Here is an 18,722-nt window from a genome sequence, read left to right on the forward strand (position 1 = left end):
CTCTCTCTGTCCCTCTCCCTTCCCCACTCACTCTCTCTCTCTCAAAAACAAATAAACATTAAAAAAAGAAATTTAGAAAAGAAATTTAGAAAATTCTATTCAAGGATATTTAAGAATGTGAATAAATGAAGAGATAAAATTGTGTTCATGGATAATATGATTCAATGTTTGAAAAATCTAATTCTCCCCATATTAATAAAATCCAACGCAATTCCAGTGAAAGTCCAGTAAGTATTTTTGAAGAACTCAAATACTTCTACGATGCAGGGAAGACTAAAGATCTACAATAGCGAGGTCAATTTTGAAAAGAAAATCTAGAAGGGACACTTCGACTACCAGATAGTAAGACATACTACTGAGCCACAGTAATAAGCATTGAGGTGCTGAGGCAGGAAGGAACTAGAAAACAAACTAATGGAACAGAACTGAGAGACCAGAAACAATTATGTGTTATAAACATATAAAACTTTAAGTCTGATAGAGGTGGAATCGCAATTCAGTGTCGAGAAAGGATGTTGCTACGCAGATGTTATTGGGAAATTGGCTTACTATGGAGAGAAAAAGTGTATCCCTGCCTTACGCTATATATAAAGGTGAATTTCAGCTATGCTAAATACCTAAATGGGAAAGATAAAACCAGTAAAGGAATTGATAAGATAGGTAAGAGTATTTCTTTTTAAGTTTTATTTATTTAAGTAATCTCTACACCCAACATGGGGCTCAAATTCACAACCCCAAGATCAAGAGTCGCATGCTCTTCTGACTGAGACAGCCAGGCTCCCCAAGAGTACTTCTTAAGCGTCTAAAAGCACAAGTCAAGAGGCAAATGAAATTTAAAAAATAATGTATTTGACAAATTAGGATTTTCTGTTCCTAGGAGAATGCTGTAGACAAAGGTAACTGGCTGGTGACAGGGAAAAGATACTGCAATGTTTACGATCAAAAGGAATTAATACTCTACAAGGGATCCCTGCAAATCAGCAAGAAAAAGACAAGGAACTAATTAGAAAAATGGGCAAAGGGTAGGAACAGGCAATTCCTAGAGGAGATACTTGAATGGCTAATAAGTATATAAAGAGAAACAGACCTCATTAGTAATCAGAGAAAAAAATCAAATTAAAGCAAAGAGATGAGAGAGGGAGAGAGAGATACTGCTTTACAACTATAAGATTAACTAAAAATGAGAAATCTGGATAATCCTAAATGTTGGTATGTGAGGAAAGGGGAAGCTTCATGCACTGCTGGTGGGAGGGGACCCGGGTGCAGCTATTCCCTAGAGCAGTGGGCAGAGCTTGGTGGATTTAAGGAAAATTTAAGTGGTGCATAACTCGAGTCAGCAATGCCACTCTTGGATCTCTTGGATCTGTGCAACACTCTATAAAGGGGCAGGAACAAAGATATTCACTGCAGCTTTCTTTGGGATAGCAAGGAGTTGGCCACAGCTTTGTTGTCCATCTCCAGAAGAACGGGTAAGGAAAATGTGAGGAATGTACATCGCGGAGTACTAGGTAGCCGACAGAGGCAACATACTAGTTCCAGTGCAGAATCTGGATAGTTCTTTTGGAAATGGATAATTTGATTTAAGATGTCAGAGGATGAGATCTACAGCCTAATACCAACTATATAAATAAAAGTACACTACATAAAATAACACTGCATATGTTTTATATATATATATGTGTGTATATATATATATATATATATATATACACACACACACATATATATATATATATAAACTTTATTTATTATTGAGAGACAGAGAGAGACAGAGCCTGAGCATGGGAGGGGCAGAGAGGAGGAGGAGACACAGAATGTGAAGTGGGCTCCAGGCTCTGAACTGTCAGCACAGAGCCCGATGCAGGGCTTGAACTCACGAACTGCGAGATCACGACCCAAGCCGAAGTCGGACGGTTAACCAACTGAGCCACCCAGGCTCCCCAACGCTGCATATGTTTTTCAAGGATACAGACATGTGCAGGGACGTATTCTGAGCACATTAGAGTGGCTATCAGTGCAGGGGGGAAGGAATGAGGGAGAAAGTAAAAACAGGAAGGGACTTTCTGTGGATTGATGATGGCAGCTCTGTACTGGAGGTCCAAAACACACACACACACACACACACACACACACACACACACACACACACACACACACACACCAGTTGGCCCAGAGCAGTTCAGAGTGGTGAGTATAACAGGGTTGGGCTGGATCATGGAGGGTTTGAACTGGACGCTTCAGGCTCTGCTGCATCAGAACACGCTTCCCCCCATCTTGCAGGGCTTCTGATACCTTACGTCCCAAGTGCCATCTGAGGCCGGAGGCCGTTGCTCATTTCCAAGCTGTGCACAGTGTCCAGCTCAGAGGCAGCCCTCAATGTATCGCTGGGGAGCACTTGACTGGCTCTAAGGTGCTTCTGGATTCACACTCTTGCTTTCCTTTCGGTAATTGCAAAAGCAAGCAGGGAGCTGGAAGCCCTCATGGCAACCCACCCCCACCTAGTGGAGGATGTGATGTGAACGGACCACAATTCCCGAGGCCCCTCCCCCCCCTTTCAGGAGGCTTGGTCTGCGGCACCCTGGTGAGAGCCAGCCATCTGTGTCACTACCAATTAAACAGTGAAATATCTGTAGTGGGAAGAGAAATCAATTGCTCTCTGACTCCTGCAATCTCGTTGTGGAGGAGAGGTGATAATTACCCTCCGCTTTGGTCCCTGCGGGCACTGCCTGACATTCAGCTTCAACCCCGGGAACACCAGCTCCCAAATCTCTCTGCCGTGGTGTTTAACGGGCCACGTGATCCTCCGCACCAAACCCAACTTGGAGACTCCCGGTGCCAATGGAAAATGGGATTTTAAAAGAAGGACGTCACAGGCTCAGAACCCAGGGAGGCAGATTTCATCAGGAGACAAAAGTCACCTCCGCCCCCAGCAGGTTCCCAGTGTCCTTTCCCTGGTTACCCACTGATGTGCAGCACCCAGAGAGAGAGGTTAATTTGAGGTGGCAGGAGTTTTTAGAAGCTGTTGCAGGCACTGGCAAAGAGGCTCTGAGGCTGCAATACTGCTCATCAGGTGTTTGGTTAGCTTAACATCTCCTCCTCCGATATCCTGCCTCAGCGTAGGGGCAGGGGATCACGGAGGGTTAGGGAGACTCAGAATCTCCCTCTATCTGTCATTTGCCTTTAATTAAACTGCCAGCTTTTCAGATGCTCTGTCTGGATTCCCTAATTACCGTGAGATAATAAAACTCCAAAAAGGACCCGACCTTCCCCAGGCACTCCAGGGCAGCTCCTCTCAAGACCCCTCCTGTGTTTGGATGACCCAGTCTAGCTGTGTGGTGTGGATCTCACCAGCCTGCCCCACGGACACTTCCAAAATCAACATCCTTTGAGTCACCCTGGCCAGAAGCCAGGTCTACTGGCCTCCTCCTCCTCCCCACTGACCACATCCAGTTGGTCGCCAAGCCCAGCAGGTCCTACCTGCTCCGTGCACCTGCTCCGGGTCAACTACTTTCTGTTCCCACTGCACTGCTGCTCCCACTCAGGCCCCCTCATTTCCTACCAAATTTCTGGAACAGCTTCCTAACCAGTCTCTCCTACGAGTCTCTGTGCTCCAATTCATTCTCCAGGGCAGGGATTTCCCCCAGACAATGGCCTCATGAACCAGTGGGTCCCAGAGCCCTCCATCCTCCTTAGCTCAGCACTTGAAGGGCCTTATGATTGGCCCCTTTCTTCGTCTCCAGCCTCATCTTAGGCCACCTCACCTCTGTCCTTACAATTACCGTGGCACAGGGTTTCCCTACAGTGTCACTATTGACCTTTCGGGGCCCATATTTCTTTGTTGTGGGGGCTGTACTGTGCATGGCAGGATATTTAGCAGCATGGTGGTAGTAGTGTCATTCAGAGTGGCGACAACCAATAATGTCTGTAGACGCTGATAAGTGTCTCCGGGGGGCAAAGTTGCATCTCCCTCACCCCCCACTCTCTTTTGAGAACCTTTACACGTATCAGGCAGTTTTGAGTTCTTTTGTTCCTACTCCTTTAATACCCCTTTGAAACTCCTATGCAGCTTTCGAGGCTCAGGCAAGAATTTCTCGAACTTCTCCCTACCCAGCAATGCTTGCCACTCCCTGCTTCCTGCCCACACTGGATTCCAGGCAAGTCAGAGGTCCGACACTTTGTTGTAACATCTGCTGACCAGCTCTGTCCCTTACTGGCCTGTGGGCTCCTGGATGGCAGGGACCATCTGATTTCCCTCAGAATCTCTACCCTCGGGGGCCGTCTCAACACCAAGTCAGTTCTCTGTGTTTGTGAAATGAATATCTGAATGTACTTGTGGGGTGCAGATGTAGCTTTATAGTTATCTCTTTTATTTCATTAGTGACAAGGCACTGGGGTGGAGGAAAAAAATAATACTGAGCAATATTCTTGGTTAGATCATCTTGCTGGAAGGCAGAGTTAAAGATCTTCCTCAAGGGTTGCGACGCCTGGGTGGCTCAGATAGTTAAGCATCTGACTCTTGGTTTCAGCTCAGATCATGATCTCATGGTTCGTGAGTTCAAGCCCCGCATCGGGCTCTGCACTTTCAGGGCAGATCTTGCTTGGGATTCTCTGTCTCCCTCTCCCTCTGCCCCTCCTCTGTACTCTCTCTCCCTCTCTCTCAAAATAAATATAAAAAATAAACATTAAAAAAAGAAAGATCTTCCTCAGGGGTGCAGAGAAGGGGAAAGAAGTTGGAACCTTCTAGGACTGCCACCTCAGCGACAGCTCAAAGGTCTGATCTCTTTGCCTCTGTTCTACCCACCCAAGATCTTAAAGGAGCAGCCAGTCCATAAGTGAGGACAGTTCTTAACCAAGGGGTAGAAGTCTGCACCAAGTACATCAGGCCAGGAAGCAGGGCTGCAACCAGCACATAGAGCAGGCACCTTCGTGAAAATTACAAAAGAGAGCCTGTCCTCCGCGAAATGAGATGCAGGGCCCTAAGTGGAGCCTGGGCTGCGTGTCATCCTGCAAAGCCTCTCGGTTGTACCTGCGTGCCGGGCACAGGCTGCACCTCTGTACTTAGCCCCCACACTGAAGGACATTTCAGACGCAAAGAATCTCAGAGGTAGAAGGAAACTTCTACAGTTAGAGCCCGGCTCCAAGGTTAATTTACTCTGTTGGGCAGAGATGGGACTAAAGCCTGGGCCTGACCCCAGTCCTGAGCTTCCCTACAGCACTAAGCTGTCCCCGGCCCTCTCACCAAGTGATGGGGACAGGGCAGCTCTGGGCACGGATCTACTCTGGCTGGGACCCCAGGCCACCTGCAGTCACACAAAACCAGGATGCTTCAGTAGAGCAGGACAATGCCACTCTCTCCCTCACTGCTTCCCGCCCCCCACCCCCACCCCCCCGGGCTCTGCTGACGTGGAGCTGTAGGCACTGGGCAGGGAGGCGCACGGGCCAGGCCTGTTCGTTGCAGGGGTGCCAGCTGCAGGTCATGTCCTTCTGGGGAGGGAGGAAGGAAGGAAGCCCACCAAGGCACAGAGGTCGTTCAGGTTCCCACTGATTACATGAGAGCCTGGGGCCCGACGTTTACCTCCCAGGGCTGCTGGGAGGTTCAGATGAGGTCATGCTCACAAAATCCCACCAAAAAGCTGCGTGGTTATGAGGGGTCATTAAACTCACTATAGGGTGAAGGGGGCTAACTCCCACACCTAAAGCCCTAAGGTTCCTTGGGGTAGGGAGGGCAGCAGCTGGCCCTCTGTCTGGCAGCCCAGGGGAGTCAGTTTGTCTGGGAACAGTGAGCAGTCCTTCCCTTTCCCATGGAGGGTAGTGCTGGGTCGGGCAGCCAGCAGTCTCCTCTGATCTCCGCAGAGGCACCAAGGTCTACAGGGCAGTGGTTGTCAGACTTCAGCGTATAAAGGATCATCTGTGGTGGGTTAGGGACGGGGATGTGCCTGTTGAACGTGCAGGTTCAAGGGCCCCATCTGCAGAGATTCGGATCCAGCGGGTCCTTAAATAATACATTTTAGCAACACCCTTCCCCTGCAGGGGATCTGAACGCAGGTGGTGGATGGCCTGACTGCTGTTTGCAAGAGAATCTGCTCTCTGGAAGCAGAAAGTCTTACTGGTTGTATGGCCTTGCGCGAGTCATTCCATCTAAGCACCAGTTTCCTCATTTTGAAACGGGGAGGTGATGTCTTCACCCGGTTGTTCTGGGTTTTTAGTAAGATAATGTGGGCGGCTCAAGGAGCTGGGCGCTTGGCCTGTTGTGAGCAGCAGGTAAATACTGGTGCCGTTTTCTCTCCTCAGAGACTGAACCCTGAACAAAGGGGCCACCACTTCAGAGGAGGGGTGACAGAGGAGAGAGCCAGTGTGGGGGGGCCGAGCTCCCAGGGAGCTGGCCGCCAGGAGCCGCCCGCAGGCTCAGACATCAAGGTGGAGATGTTTTTCCTTTGCTCAATACCATGCCCAGCAGGCCCAGCCTGGGGTGGTGATTAAAGCCTAGACAACACTACACTTGCAGAAAGGTCAGAACTTGAGCTAATTGAGGGGAAGGGCAGCTCAATTAAGTGAAGAGCCTGTACAGTGCACTGTTCCTCGAGTAGTGCTGGGTGTCTGTACTTGCACACGGACCAGCGGGAACACCGTAAGCAACAACCGCCTGAGTAGGGAGGACCTGGAAGTGGTCCCTGGGAATCTCACGGTCATAGGGGCTAACGCAGCCCTGCAAGCGTGCCGTGGCAGGACAGAAACTCCCTCGGCAATGGCGGGGGGGGGGGGGGGGGGGCTCTCAGCGCTCTGGGTACACCAGACTTATTGTTGTCATCAAGGCTTCAACAGGCTCTGTTGGAATTATCACCAATTCAGCACACGTAGGGTGTGAACGACTGAATAAGAAAGCTTTGTGTTGAGCTCCCTGGGGTAAAAGCAGAGCAGAGCCAACAGGGGAGGCCTGCACAGAGGAATACTGCCTGGCCTCGCCCTGCCCCACCCTGGGCTCCAGATTCATTCTGCTAAATCCCTGGTCCAAGAGTGTATTGCAGGGGGACAAGCAGACTTTGGAGTCAGGGATCCCACGCTGGCAGTGAGACCTCTGAATTCTACCCCACCGTTCCTGTGAGGAAGCACAGGAATGCAGAGATTCCCCCGGATGGCCAGGCCCTGCCCTTTCTCGCTGAGCACACGGTAGGTGCTCAGGGTCAGCTTGATGGGATACAGCTCACTCAGTCCCTCTCCCTCCTGGCAGGTGGACCCAACAACACAACCCGAAACATGTCATTCCTCTGCTCAAACGCTGGCCCCAGGCTGCCTACAGAATTAAGCCTTTAGCCCAGCTGAAGACCCTTCACGTGCTTCCAATCCACTCCCTCCCCTGACAATAAACTCCCACCACACCAGATGCTCTACGTTCTCTACGTTCTCCAACCACACCAGCAACCCCCTCACCCCCCCCCCCCATACAACGGCGGTGACTGGACCGCCCTTTCGCTGTTGAGGGCCCTAATTCACTCTTCCCAGAGGCCCTCCCAGGATCATTTCCTGTCCTCAGTCCCGAGGATGGGTGGTGTTTGCCCTCCCCGAGATGCTTGTCTGCTCAGGCCTGTGTCTGTCCTGAGCACCTGAGGGGTGGGGGCAGAGACCTGTCATTCCTTCCAATCCAGGACCTGACACTGAATGTTCCAACAACACCTCCGGAGTAGGGGGCTCCCCTCGGGATGCTGAGGAAGCAGTCTGGACCAGAGCCCTGGCCTACCAAGAGGGCAGAGCCAAGACCAGAAGGGGCCCTGTTCTCCGCCTGGAGGCCAAGTTGCCCCCATTCCGCCAGCAGGGCATGTGCGCTTTGTCAGCTGAAGCTTCCCAGCTGTCTGTAGCCATGTTACATTGTTTCAAGCTCACTAATTAGTCGTCATTAAACACCAGGCTCCCTGGATGCACTGGCAGCCGCAGGAGCCCAATTCCATCCGGACAGGCTGCCTCCTCTCCCAGACCGCCTGGCCTCTGTGCCAGGCTCTGCTCCCGACCCCGCAGGTCAGGTCTCCCTGCTTGTGCCACTGGGACTCATTCCCCGTTGATGTGACCCTATGAGACCGTCTCCCTCTCAACACCCATACCCCAAACTAAGTTGATGAAGGGGACAATACAAAGGAGACCCAGGCCGGCTCTCCAGAGACAGAGAAAAGACTGTACCCACGTGAGCAAGGTCAACTAATTCAGCCGTGAAGAACCATATGTGACCCGCTAGGGAGTAAGCATAGCAATTCTTCTTAAGATCCTAGGCCAGCTTTTCCGTGCCCCACGGCGGGCTTCTGGGATGACTTCCCTGCATTAAGTTGGTGTTAATTAGTGAAAATTATCTAATACAAGCTCGTTTTAACATTAGCTTAAAGCTAAACATAATTAGGAAGATAAATCAGCTGCTAAAAAAAAAAAAATTCCAGTGAAGATACACAGATGATTTTTAGGATCAGCTGCTGGCCTGGGTTGCTGGTCTGGAGCTCTGAGTGCTAGACAATATGTGGGTGGAGCCAGGCAGGACTGGAAAGTACCTGCTGAGGTATTTCTTGATCGATCCAAGAAGGCAAGGCAACTGGAACTGGCAGTTTACCCGGGAGGTTCTGAGCAGCAGAAAGGATAACTTTGTGGCCACTGCCAGGTGATGCTACCTGGGAGGGCTTCCCCAGAGAGGCACATGGAGAGTGCAGGGAGGGGTGCGTTGGGGAGTGCTGTCTGGAGGGCGTTGGGGTGCAGGGAATGAAGTGAATCCATGCATTCCCTGGCCTCTGGCCTTGCACGACCCCACCCTTGGCCTGCCCGCCCTCCCAGACTGGCTGCTTTGGCTGTCAGCTCCTGGAAGGCCTCTGCTCCCCTGCAGCTCCGTGGGAATCAGACTCGGTTCCATCCAGCTCCGCTAGCTACAGCGGTGTGACCTTATCCTCTCTGAGCCTCAGTTTCCTCATCTGTAAAATGGAAAGTTGCGGGCTTGTTGTGAAAATTAAATGAAATAATATATTCTTAAAGAGCTGGCACTGCATGTCTGACATTTAAGTGCCCAAATGACAGCTATCGACCCCTCCCCCAAATGCCCTACAGTTTGTCTTTTTAGCTCCATTAGACTTAAGGTCAGGGTCCACGTTTTATTCCACTGTATATTTCTTGAACCTGGCATGTAGTAGGTCCCCAGTAAAACATATTGAATGAACAAATGTGTGGAAAAGGGAGTTAAGAACACTCATAGTCTGTCCTCAGAGACCCACCAAAAGGTAAAGCACCCTGGTCCCTGCCACCTCCCCAAGCATCTGCTGACTCACTGCTAGAAAAGAGAACAAAAAGAATATTTATCTGGAGCCTCCCACATGCCCAGGCAGTACTTTGAGGGGTCCAACAGAGTGATGACCACCATACAGGCAGTGCCAGGAAGAGCTTCCAGATAATTGGAAACTTGGGCCAGAGAGACTAATAATTAGAAAAGCCATAGGCTTTATTCCAGGGCTAAGATTCTGGGATCATTAGCAAGTCCACAGACTCCACGGATTTCAGAGAAGGAAAAGCCGGCTAAAGCTGACTGGTCATAGCACCTGGGAGGCGAGGTGTGGTGGGGGAGGGATCTAGCAGGGATCGCTAGAGTGACTCAGAGAGGTGGGGGTTGCTCAGGACACCACCAGGAACACAGGCAGGCAATCAGCCAGGACCCACCCCGCTCGATTGCTCTCTGCCCTGCTCCCCACCTGCCCCCCCAGATTGGAATCCTGCCCAAGAACAGGCTCTGCCTTGTACACTCTGAGAAAAGGGAGGTGGACCTGGCCACCAGCCAAGGTGAGGCAGCACGCTAGGGGTGAGAGTGTGGAAGGACTAGGGGTGCTGGCTGGGAACCCCATCAAGGTCTCAGCTTGCCAGTGAGGTCACAAGTCCCAGGGGGACATTAAGAGGACAATACAGGACAATGGAGTATTACTCGGCAATCAAAAAGAATGAAATCTTGCCATTTGCAACCACATGGATGAAACTAGAGGGTATTATGCTAAGCAAAATTAGAGAGGCAAAAATCATAGGCCTTCATTCATATGAGGAATTTAAGACACAAAACAGATGAACATAAGGGAAGGGAAGCAAAAATAACATAAAAACAAGGAGGGGGGCAAAACATAAGAGACTCTTAAATACAGAGAACAAACTGAGGGTTGCTGGAGGGGTTATGGGTAGGGGGATGGGCTAAATGGGTAAGGGGCATTAAGGAGGGCACTTTTTGGGATGAGCTCGGCATTATACACAGGGGATGAATCACTGGAATCTACTCCTGAAATCATTATTGCTCTATATGCTAACTAACTTGGATATAGATTTAAAAACAAACAAACAAATATAAAATTAAATTAAAGAAATGGAAGAATATAAAAAAACAAACAAACAAAAAAGAGGACAATCTAGATCCCTGGAAGCTACCTACCCTCAGCTTCCAGGTGACGCCTGCCCCAACATCTCCAAGTGGAGAGAACCTTCTCACCCACTCGGCATAGGTCAGAGCACCTAGCAGCTGTGTACTTGTCCGTCTCCAAACTAGTCTGTGAGCTTCCCAGAGCCTGGCTGGCAACAAATACACTTTGTTTCTGAAAGTTTTAGAGGGAAGAGGTGGCCCCAGAGGGCAGTACCCAAGGGTAATGGCATTTGTAGCAGAAGGACACAAGTCTTGAACTCAAACCTGGGTTGAATCCCTGTCAGCCTCTTATGAATTCTATGATCTTGTACTTTCCCTGCGCCTCTGGGAAGATAGCGCTTCCCTTGTGAGGTGTTAAGGAGTGGATTAATTAAAGGAAATAGCGTAGCACCTATCTTTCAACAATGTTAGCCCCTCTTAATAGAAATCCCTTTTATCTGCATACATTACTCATCTTTTTCAAAGCGCTGTCTCATAGTCTTGCTTTAGAGTCTCAGAGCAATCTTGTGAAAGTTAGAAGGCAAGAATTATCCCTACTCAGAGATGCAGAGACAGAAGCCCAGCAAGGTCAAATGATGTGCCCAAGGTCACCTAGTGGGCAAGGACATAGACAACCTGGGCAAGAATGAGGACACTCTGGCTCCTGGATCCCAACTGGGTACTCCTACCCTTGGCTGTGGCCTGGTCTCCTGAGACTGAGCCTGATAAACCTGGATCTGTTCCCCACAAGACCAGGAGAAGGTCATGAAGAAGGCACCCCTTTACTGAGGCCCCATCTTCGACCTTTGAGCTCCCTGGGAAACACCCGTCCTCAGAGGTTCAGGGACCCAAAGTGTCAGATTTCAGAGGAACCAAGCCTAGGACTCCTTCTCCAAAGAGAGAAACATGGTCTGTCCCCCTGTGCCCTACTGCCCACCTAGGAAAGCTTTAGTTCTGAGGAATATTTCCAGACTGCCCTCAGGCTCCTTGGGCTGGGTCTCACAGCCAGCCAGCCCTTCTGGATGACAGTGCAAGGGGAACACCCTCGGGGATCCCCCGTATAGGAACCAGGGCACCTCTGCACCATCCTGTCCTGTCTCTGCCCACGGCAGATCCTAGAGAAGATCTTTGGCTGAGGACTCAGATGCCCCAGCCCCACAAACAGCTGCTACCAAATCAAAGCCAACAGGTAAATGCAGGGGGCTGGGGGACAGTGGGAAGCCGGTCCTCTCTCACTCTAAGGAGGCAAACGGGAAGTACACCTGCACAGGATGCCCAACCCCAACAATGAGAGGTGACTCCTAACTCCCCTAACTCATCTGCTGGCTGTGGCACCCCCACTTCCTGGGAGGAAATTCGGCCACATGTCCCTCCCTTGCTCTGTGAGAAGACAGAGAAGGCAGCAGTTACTTTCCAGAACAATTGACCTTTGTGGAATACTTAACTGGTATCCTTAGCTTTCACACAAATTTCTTCCTTGTTTTTCAAAACCATCCAGAAATCTAGGCATTATCCTCCCATTTTGCAGGTCAGGAGCCCCAGAGCAAGAAGTGCTTTACCCAACGGACACAGCCAGTAATTGGCCAGATCTGGAGAGAAACCAAGACCTTCCAACTTAGGAGCCTGTCCTTGACCCTGACATGAAGCTGGGTCTCCACTGCTCAGAAATTCTGGCTCCCGGGATCAGTGACTGAGCATAAAGGAGAGACATTCAGAATCCGTTCAGAATCCAATGGCCAAAGAGCTCAGGGCTTGGCGGGGATGCCGGGACAGGCTGGGGCAAGATCCCGGAAGGGCTGTGAAGCGCTCAGCCAGCCCCTGGAGCGGCGGCTGCACCATTATCCACCAGCCTCGGTGGGACAAGGAGCTTCCCGGGGCTCTGAAAGAAAGCCCGTGCGGAATGGTTATGTGTAAGGAAGAAGGGTCAGGTGGGGCAGACTTCTTTCTTTTTGTTTTTGCATCTGCTTCACGTCTATATCCCAATGCCAAGCATGGGGCCTGGTACGAGACAGTGCTCAATACTACCAACTGGAATGAGGGAGGCACTGGCTGAGGCCAATAGGGGAACAGTGGCCAACAGTGGGCTCTACCCAGTGGCACAGGCTGCCACCTGCAAAGGTGAGGCTCCTGGCACCATGAGCCAGAGACTCTAAGACTTTGCCACACCCCCAGGTCATGTGTTCCCAGCTGTTCACCCCCATCAGCTGCCCAGACCTCTAACCAAGCTGCTGACCTGGCAAACCAGACATCTCCTGCTCTGGTGCCTTCTCCCAAGTCCCTATGCCCCTCCCCCCAGTTTAGAGCATTCTTTTCTCTGCTGCCAGACAGTTTATGACAATGGGGATTAAAGGAATCCCCTGGGTAACTTGCAGTTCAGCAGGGGACTTCTCTAGACACTTGCTTTGCTGGAGGGATGGAGAGAAATGGGTGGCCAGCCACTCATACACATCACTGGCCCTCTGTGATGGCTGAGGCCCAGCGAGGCAGACCAAGAGGAGGAAGGTGGACTCTTGGCTCTTCCAAAGCTCTGGGCCCCCAGGGATAAAATGGGCTCTCCCAAAGCGAGCCGTGTGCCAGACACACAGGCGGGACAAACAAGGAGCCAGGTCTGAGAACAAAAAGGTCACTTTTGGATTGAAAATTTGATAAAGTGCCAAGAAAGGGGTGGCGCCTCAGCCGGGCCCTGAGGGAAAGGGGACAGAGCTGTGAGCAGGCAGGGGAGGGTAAGGTCAGGCCTGTGGCTCATGCCCCTCTGTCCCCCACCAACCAGGCAGGTCTGGTCCTCTTACTGTGACAGGAATGAAGAGTTGCTGGTTAATCAAAGCTGCCTAGGCCACCAGCCTCCCTCTCTTGGGCTGTGTTTGTCATCTTCCCTGACCAGGTACCTGGGGAGGCTGTATAATCTCCTTGTCCTTGGTCTAAAGATAAGTCCTCTCACCCTTCTGGACCTCAGAGGCCTCATCTGAGAAATGAAGATAATATTCTGCCTCACATGATGATTGAGGTTCAAAGGTTGTGGTAGGCAGTGAAATGCATTTGGATGCGGGGCCCAGGAGTGCAGGGCCAAGGGTCAGTCCTGGAGACTGGGGGGGCCGGTAAGTTTTCTATTCCTGAAGCATAGGCAATCTCTCTAAACCCACCCAGCAGCTTCAAAAATGGACACCACCGGGCATGGGGGAGCCTGGGTGCAAAGATGGGTGTGTGCAGGTGCAACCTCAGCCTTCCTGTTGCGTTCAGACACGCTTGTAGCCAGGCCCCGGCATCAAAGGCCCTTCCCTAACCCGGGCCTGGGTTTCTGCCCCTGCTGCCACGCCCGCTGTCAGGCATGCATCCAACTGTATACTCTGGTTTAGTGGACCATTAGGCTACTTAAGAGCAGGGGTGCGTTTTATGTGTCTGTTTTCTACTAAAGTGCTTAGCACACAGTAACCTGGAGATATCTGTCCCATGACCAGATGAACACTCTCCTTCCTCCCAAATCACTAGCCCATCCAAACTGCACCTGCTTGGTCCTCTCACTTTGCCCTTGTAGATAAGAAGCAAAAGTTTCCCGGTCCACACGTGGTCTTGCTCGAAGTCGACCGCGCCCCCCCCGCCCCTCCCCTCAGCTCTCTGCAGTTACGATGAGATGATCGCAGCAGTCCACACAGTAGCCATCTCCCCTGGGCATCTCTGCCACCGTGGGACAGGCTAGGGACTCATTTCTCAGTCCCTGAAGGCAGCTTTTCAGCCTGTAGTTTAAGCAAAGTCCATCGTTCAGTGACACTAAAACAAGCAGATCACTCAAGGGGGAAAGAACAGCAGGGAACAAAACCCCACCCCAAAGGTAAACAGGGCCAAATGTTTGAATGCCAGCTATCTAGCACAGCCCCAAGGGCCTTCTTCCATCCACAGAGGCCTAGAGAGCAGGTAATTTGACTGCTGCTTCCGAGGCCGTCCTCCCAGTTTCCCAGGCCACACCTCCACCCACTGGGCTGTGTCCTCACTGCCTCTGCCTCCCCCCCACCCCCCCCGCCCCACCTCCCATCAGATTTTCAAAGTGTCCCCTAGTTAGGCTCCTTTCTCCATATCTCTGAGGCCCAGGTTCGAAACCCTCACTGGTCTTCGGCTGCGGGCATGTCCCAGCCACTCCCGTTTGTCATTCAGGAGTAAAAATGACAGCATCTCACGAGGTTATTCTGAAGATTAAATGAGATAAAATAGGAAAGCGTCTGGGACACAGTTGGACGTGCATCCCCTCCATAGTCGCCCTCATCTAACCATCTCTGGCTGCCCCTTCTGGCCTCACAGCAGGCTGACTCTCCCTGGAGACAAAGGAAACTCCCTGCCTCAGGGTGAAAAGGAAGGGGGAAGAATCTAGTGTAAACAAGCTGGGGTGAGGGTGAAGCAGACAGGGGTCAGAGGGTGTAGCCTGTAGAGCAGAAGCCAGGGATCTGGGTCTTTCCATAACCAACAACATGGCCTTTGGGCAAGCCCCTTTCCTCCTCTGTGCCCCAGTTTCCTCACCTGTGAAACAGGCCAACCTCTCTGGCCTATTTCACGTGGTCTTTGAGAAGGTGCCGCACAGACGTGGGCGACAGTGAATACGTGGGGCCCAGAAGGCCTGGGAGTTGGGTGGGCACAGGCAGGGTCAGAAGCTGCCTCTTCCAGGGGGTTGGTCACCTGCTTTGGACTCAGATCCTCGACCCAGGCCCTACACGGTACTTAGCTCCCACCAGGGTAGCCCTTTCCTCCTGCCAGAGCTGCTTTCTCTTTTGAAGGAAAAATCTCTCATTCCTGCTCCTAAATTCCTTAATGGAGAAATTGCCCATTCCAGTGTCCTTCTCTTTCCCCTTTTCAACTCTGCAATTCACCTCCTTCAGGAAGCCCTTCTAGATTAGGCACATCAGGCTCAAAAATGCTTTTTTCTTCCAGCACATCCCTCAGCATTTAAGTTAACTCTTGGAGGGCAAAGACCACAGCTTAAATCCTTCTATGGCTAGTGCTTGGCACACAGGGCACTCAGGAAATAGCGACTAGTTAAATATGTACATATTGGATGTGTTCACAATTGTTAAAGTTTCTGTTGTTAAATATTTAAAGAGCTAAGAACATTGCATTACACAGGAGACTCCTGACATCCCAATGGGACCAGCAGCCCCGGTGGGCAGGTGTCCTGTCTCTCCCTTTGGTAACAGGGCACACACCCCCAGGTTGTGACGGGGCTAGCTCCATTCAAGCTGCTTGGTTTTTTTTTTTTTTTTTAAATTTTTCTTTTTCAACGTTTATTTATTTTTGGGACAGAGAGAGACAGAGCATGAACGGGGGAGGGGCAGAGAGAGAGGGAGACACAGAATCGGAAACAGGCTCCAGGCTCCGAGCCATCAGCCCAGAGCCTGACGCGGGGCTCGAACTCACGGACCGCGAGATCGTGACCTGGCTGAAGTCGGACGCTTAACCGACTGTGCCACCCAGGCGCCCCTCAAGCTGCTTGGTTTAATCCTGCTGCAATGTCATCAGACAGCAGGGCAGGGTAGCACAGTGGTTAAGAGCAAGGACTTTGGCTTTCAAATCCTGGTGCAGCCACTTACTAGCTGTGTGGCCTTTGGCAAATACTGCTCTGAACCAAAAAATAAAAATAAAAAAATAAAAAATAAGGAAAATACCCATCTCGCCTAGTTGTTGTGAAAAGCAAACGAGAAAATGAAAGCAAATTAGTAGCAGAGTGGCTGGCCCATATAAAGCGCTAACAAATCAAGGCTTTTAGTATCCCATCATGACGCCTGACCCCTTAGGCCAGCTGCAGCCTGCTGCATAGCACTGCCATTCTGGTCCTTTCTCCTCTTCTCAAACTGGCTTTTCTCTTTTGCAGAATGCAATATACAAAGAAAGCTCAGGCAGATAGGGAGGAATTTCTTAGGGAGTATGGGAAAGTTAACCCTTCCTTCCTTCTTCCAGGAAGCATCCCCCTTCCTGGAAGAGAAGCGCCAGGACTGGTCTTTCTAGATTAGTCTTCCCTGCCCGGCCACTTCAGCCTCCAGAGGTAACAGGACTCCAACCACATCCACTGAGTTGAATTAGAATGGTGAACCCAAGTCACTCCTGTTGTATATTCTGAATTGGGCACTAAAGGCTGCTGTGTTTTGTTTTTTTTTAATGTATATTTATTTACTTTTTGAGAGGGGAGAGGGGCAGAGAGAGGAAAAGAGAATCCCAAGCAGGCCTCCGCACAGTCATTGCAGAGCCTGATGTGGGGCTCTCACGAACCGTAAGATCATGACCTGAGCTGAAACTAAGAGCTGGATGCTTAACCAACTGAGTCGCCCAAGCACCCCTAAGCTGCTGGTGTTTCTTAACAAATCTCTGTGTGTGTGTGTGTGGGGGGGGGGGGGGGGGTCAGATATAGCAAATAAAAATACAAAATGCCACATTAAATTCGAATTTCAGATAAACAAATAATATTTTAATATCAATATGCCCCATGCGATATTTGAGGCATATTAATACTAAAAATGATTTGTTGTTTATCTGAAATTCAAATTTAATGGGATGTCCTATATTTTATCTAAAAACCCTACCCAGGTGCCCCTACCCAAGGGCACAGAGTAAAGATTAAACTTTTCTCCCTGCCCCACAACCTACTGGCCCATCAGTATTCCAACCGGCCATTCTGAACATCCCCTCCTTTCAACCCCCAAGCAGAGTAGCCACAATAAGTGAGAACTTCCCCCCACCCTCAGCTGTTGAGTCCAAAGTGTCCAGCACAGAGCCAGGCACAGAGCAGGTGCTCAAAATACATTTCTTCATTCATTCCTGGCTGCTTGACTTCTAGTACTGGTCCCCAGGGGGTGTGAATGCCAGGCCCCTGTTGACTCTGGGGGGCCTCCTCAGAGCAGCATGGCTGGGGTAGGGGTGTATAAGTCTCACTACCCAGTTTCTCCGGATGACTGAAGACCAAATGAAAAAATGGCCTAAGATATGTTTTGTAAATCCCAGGGCATCACATGGGTTATTATCAAGACTTTGGAGTGGCCCACTTTCCCACAAAACCCTACAGCCCCCACCCTTCTCTACAGAGAGGAACCTGACAGGGAAGTAAAAGCACAGGGCAGAGGAAAGCCAGCCCTCTGGACACTGCAATAATGATGACAAACCACTGTCCAGCACCTTGTAATTCACCAAGGTTCACATCCATCTTCTCTAGAGGCCTCACCAGTCCCCCTGACTTAAGGGAAGGTTCTGGGCCCATTTTCCTGGGAGTGGTCAGGAAGTCCTGCCCCAGGTCCTGCCTCTGATATTGGGCCTGGTCCAAGGGGCTGCACTTGGTGGGGGCGGGGGCGCGGCCTACCTTCTGTGCCTGTTGGATCATCTGCCTGACCACCTCCTTGAGGTGGGGCGCCTTCTCCTCCTTGGGGGGGTGGGTAAAGAGGGTGACGCGGCTCACGCCACGGTAGACGCGGGTGTCGGTCCAGCCCAGGTCCAGCGGGGGCACCTCGGTGTCGGAGAGGTCGGGCCAGTAGGCGAGGGACTCTCCGGGCTCCGCAGAGGCCTGGGCCGGGGCCGGGGCCGGGGCCTTGGCCTTGGCCTTGCTCTTGCCCCGAGCGGCGGCGGCGGCGGCGGCATCCTCGTAGGGGCTCCAGGCGGCGCGGAGGGCCTGGCGCTCCTGGCTGGAGAGGAAGTCCCGAAGCCGCTCCTTCTTGACCCGCTCGCGGTAGGCCTGCTCGCCGCCGCCCAGCAGCGCCTCCAGCGCGGCCCGCCGCCGCTCGCAGTAGTAGAAGGCGGCCTGCGCCTCGGTCACCCTCTCGTTCACGTGCGCCTCGTCCAGGCAGCTCAGCTGGGACTCGGCCATGGCGCCTCGGCCGCCCGTCCCGGCCCGGGCAGCGGCCCCGGTCCCACCGCCGCACCTGGAGCCGAGGGGCGGGGCTGCCTCACCTAGCCGCGAGGTCGGCCAATCCGCGCGGGCCGGGGCGCGGGCGCGGCCGTCGGGTGGGGAGGGGCGGCCGCGCCCTCCGCCTGCGGGCCAGCTAGCCCGGCAGGTGGCCTGGGGGGTTCCCAGGGGAAGCGGCGGGGCCTAGGCCTGCTGGGCCCGACCCGGGTCCGGGGCTCCAGGGTGGGCAGGGACCCGCAGGGGCGGGCGGCGGGTGGGGTGGGGGGTAGGGGTGGTGTGTGTGCTAGTTAGACGCACGTGAGGCCTCTGGCCCGCTTCTGCCTCCTGGCCCCGACCCTTTGGTGGCGATCTAACCCTGCGGCCGGACACGTAGCAGGCGGCGCGTGTTCATCTTCCCCGCGGTTATGGCCGCGAGCACGTGCTTTGGCAGGGGTGCCTCTGGGGCGGTGGATCTGACCACTC

The 18,722-nt window shown here is 52.0% G+C and overlaps 1 protein-coding gene across 1 annotated transcript in view; it reads right to left on the reverse strand.

Moving 5' to 3' along the window:
- Window positions 1-18,293, reverse strand: part of SACK1F (scaffolding CK1 anchoring protein F) — a 33,452-nt gene extending 15,159 nt beyond the window's left edge. The window contains exon 1 of the mRNA XM_086712208.1: window positions 17,721-18,293. Within this exon, the coding sequence (XP_086568334.1) occupies window positions 17,721-18,221 (501 nt within the window). The 5' untranslated portion in view covers window positions 18,222-18,293. The remainder of the gene's footprint in view (window positions 1-17,720) is intronic.
- Between the last annotated feature and the right edge of the window lie 429 nt (window positions 18,294-18,722).

Source organism: Puma concolor, chromosome B4 (genome assembly GCF_028749965.1).
Source record: "Puma concolor isolate L17-30 chromosome B4, mPumCon1.1.hap2, whole genome shotgun sequence".
In the NCBI taxonomy this organism is placed as follows: Eukaryota; Metazoa; Chordata; class Mammalia; order Carnivora; family Felidae; genus Puma; species Puma concolor.